Source organism: Olea europaea, unplaced genomic scaffold (genome assembly GCF_002742605.1).
Source record: "Olea europaea var. sylvestris unplaced genomic scaffold, O_europaea_v1 scaffold2762, whole genome shotgun sequence".
Lineage (NCBI taxonomy): Eukaryota > Viridiplantae > Streptophyta > Magnoliopsida > Lamiales > Oleaceae > Olea > Olea europaea.
This window is the reverse complement of record NW_019246070.1, coordinates 71094-74390: the sequence shown is the minus strand read 5'-3', so window position 1 is coordinate 74390 and position 3297 is coordinate 71094. Positions and strand designations below refer to the sequence as shown.

At 33.4% G+C, this 3297-nt stretch overlaps 1 protein-coding gene across 1 annotated transcript in view; it reads right to left on the bottom strand.

Annotated features, from left to right (window-relative positions):
• The window catches only part of LOC111383800 (isoprene synthase, chloroplastic-like), a gene marked incomplete at its 3' end in the record, with an annotated part of 7759 nt that overhangs the window by 1368 nt on the left and 3094 nt on the right, over positions 1-3297 (bottom strand). Inside the window, exons 2-3 of the mRNA XM_023007964.1 lie at positions 1402-1672; positions 243-615 (exon numbers count right to left, since the gene is read on the bottom strand). Coding sequence (XP_022863732.1) covers positions 243-615; positions 1402-1672 — 644 coding nt within the window. The remainder of the gene's footprint in view (positions 1-242; positions 616-1401; positions 1673-3297) is intronic.

Sequence of the window (3297 nt, the reverse complement as noted above, 5' to 3'; positions counted from 1 at the left end):
TTAAGGGGCGTTCGTTTCCTATTTTTGAAAAAATGAGAATAAAAAATATAGTTGTTATGGCCCCACATAAGAGATAGAAATTCTAATTTGGTGGCTTGATGTGATGGATAACAATTATATTTTTTATTTTAATGGAAAAAGAATGGAAAACGAATAGGAGTTTAATTCATAAATTGTGATTCATCTCCATCTTTTAGAGATAATGTCATTTTAGATTGAAATTTATTCAGTAATAAAATTACCATGAGACTTGTTGCAGATCTCTTTGGAGCATGGATTGGACCATGTTGAAATCCAATTTTGCTAATTTAAGTAGCAGTTGATCTGCCTCATCATTGTTAGTGCATGCTTCAATATTCCACCTCGCTTCTAGCCTCTGCATTCTTCGTTGAAATGGAATTTCCAAGGCATGTCTCACTCGTGCACCCATTTTCATGTCAGTTTTTCCCAGCATTTCTTTGAGGTTCATAGTTGTGAATTCTCTTGCCTCATCTAATATATTCTCTCCAGTATATGCAACATGTGAAGCTTCATACAACTTTAACATTCCTGGAACATCTTGGGCCAGGCGTCCCTTAAAGTTGCCATTGTGGTCCTTGAAATTCTCGAAAATATCTGAGCACGAGATAAAAGCCAGTAATTTAGGACAAAAAATAGGAAAAATTCTTTAAGAAATATTGGGAATCAAATAGTAATAAGATTCTTAGGGGGTGTGTGAGAGACATTTTTATGTAAAAATGTATTTTTGAATAGTAAATTGATGGAAAATGTGTGGTTGAAAAATAAGGAAAAGTTTTTTATTTACGTGTAATATTATTTTAATAAAGAATGTGTGGTTGAAAAGAAGGGAGAGAAAAATACATTTTGAAAAAAATGGGTACCAAACTGGCTCTTAATCTATACACTTTGGCTGTTTCGTGAATCCTTCGTTTGTAGTTAAGAAATATAATAAAAAATAGCATTAACTTTTGCCTTGAGCTTTCCTTTTCTTTCTACTTTGATTCTAGTTTGAATAATATTATTTGTCATCGTGATCATATCAACATATATGGCATCACACTAACATTAAATGATAGATCCAATTAAATGTAGACTCATGAAATCTATATTATTATATATATCATTCATTGCCATGTGATAATCCTAATATTACTCTTTTAGTTAAATACTTTGATGTCTTTATATATAGGAAAATGTTATATGTACACCATGAGGTGTATACAATGAATTACACCCCCCTCACATGGAGGGAGGTTCACGAATATTTGATTGTATGTGGATCTCCCTTCATGTAAGAATGATGTAATGCTATGTGTACACCATTGTGTACACACACAACACCATTTATAAACTTGCTTTCATTGATTTAAAAAGAAAAATCATGTGTGACTGACTACGTACCTGCAGAAACCTTGTATCCATGTTGTCTAAGGAGGGTAAAGTAGAGAGCACAAGTATGAATACAATGGTTCATTTTTTTCATCACTTTTTCTGAAACGATAATTCTGTCGAGGGCACATTTTGTACTCTCTCTGAAACGGTATCCCAAGCCTAAACGTTGGATTTCATCAATTAATTGAAGTATGTCCAATGGCTCCGCATCTTCATCATCAAGCATGTACTTCACTGACTCCTCCAACTCCCTTATGCTACTATCCTTCGGAACTTTCTTCTGCATGCAAAATAAAATATATATAAGAATTTACTGAATTTTTTTATTGTACGAAGAGTACGATAACTTGAAATTAGACGGGAAAAAAATTCCAGTACAAAAATTAATCAATAGAACTTGAGTTTAAATTTTATTCATTATTCTTGTATAGATCTGAGAATTTATTTTCAATTCTAAATATATCGCATTTTTTCATTTTATTTCATTTTGAGTTAACGTATGCTAGGTTCAAGTAAAACTTTCACCACCTAGGAAGTTTTTTTCTTCAACAGCAAATAAATGAAATGAATTGAAATTTAAACAAGTCGACGAGTACCCTTTTTTTTAAGAGCTTGAACTTCAATAATTATAATATGTAAAAAAATGTATTATCCTCGAAGTGATGTGAAAAATAGAAAAAATAAATAAATACAGAATCCACTACCCCATGATCATCTCCCATAGACATCATGAACTCATGACTCCAAGAGCTCGGCTTGTAATAGCCAGAAGCTCGTTTAGTAATCAAGTAGTTTGTTTGTTTGTTGGCAACACAGCATATTTGCCAACTTTGTTCGAAATTACAAATAGCTCCTCTCAAATTGTGTTTGGGAAGATTTTGAACAAAAGAGGAACCAATGGGTAAGAGTTGGATATTGTTTGCCATCATTTCATACAACAGAGATGATAATTCTTGTTATGTATAAGCCCATTGTCTTTGATTACGAATATTTATAAGCATGGTGCGTGGATTTTATTATAATATTTTATTCGTAGGATTGGAAAATGACAAATTAAATAAATTATCTTTGTTTTTTTTTTTTTTTTTAAGTTTTTTGTCAAAAAAAAAATTTAAACTATTTTTCAAGACACGTTAAACCTTGAAACTGTGAGAAACTATTTGATCCTTAACACAAATAATGTATTAATTGGCTGAACATAGAAGATTCCTAGGAAGATATTTATTGAATCACACACATTAAAAACATTTTATATATTGATTTGTATCATGTTTTGGAGACTCCAACTGGTTCGCGTCTTTGAACATGGTCACATGCAAGGGTGACCAGGGGCGGAGCCACTAGCCATTTTTTTTTTTTTTTTTAAGGTTTGTTTGTTTGTTTAACCAAGTAACTCAATTCTCGATCCAGCATACAGAGAGAAGCCCAATTGTGCAAGATCATGACTCGTTTTAGATCCATTCATATCAAAATTCAATTGAATCAATTGTTGACCCAAACCCATTCACTCATTTCAAAATTTCTACCCTTCATGACTTTGTCTGTGACGATTTCACACTTCACCACCCACTTCCCTCTCCACCGGTGACAAAGCCCGTCGTTCCCTTCCATCTCCGTCAACCGTCGTCTTGGATAGTCGTCACAGCACAACTGTCGTTCCCTTTCCCTCTTCGACAGTCCATTATTGTATATCTCCTACTCTAGGCTCTCATCTTGACATCTCACATCTCTGACTCCGACTTTACATCCTCAGCTCTGCCAAGGCGCCAAGTGCCAACGCCAACCAGCCGAGCCGACAAAAGAAGAAGCCAGATTCCAGAAAGCAAAAGGCGAAGCCCCAAATTTTTTTTCCCTTATTTTTTTTTTGGTTATTTCAATTTGTGTAAATTGTAATAATTTTTTTTT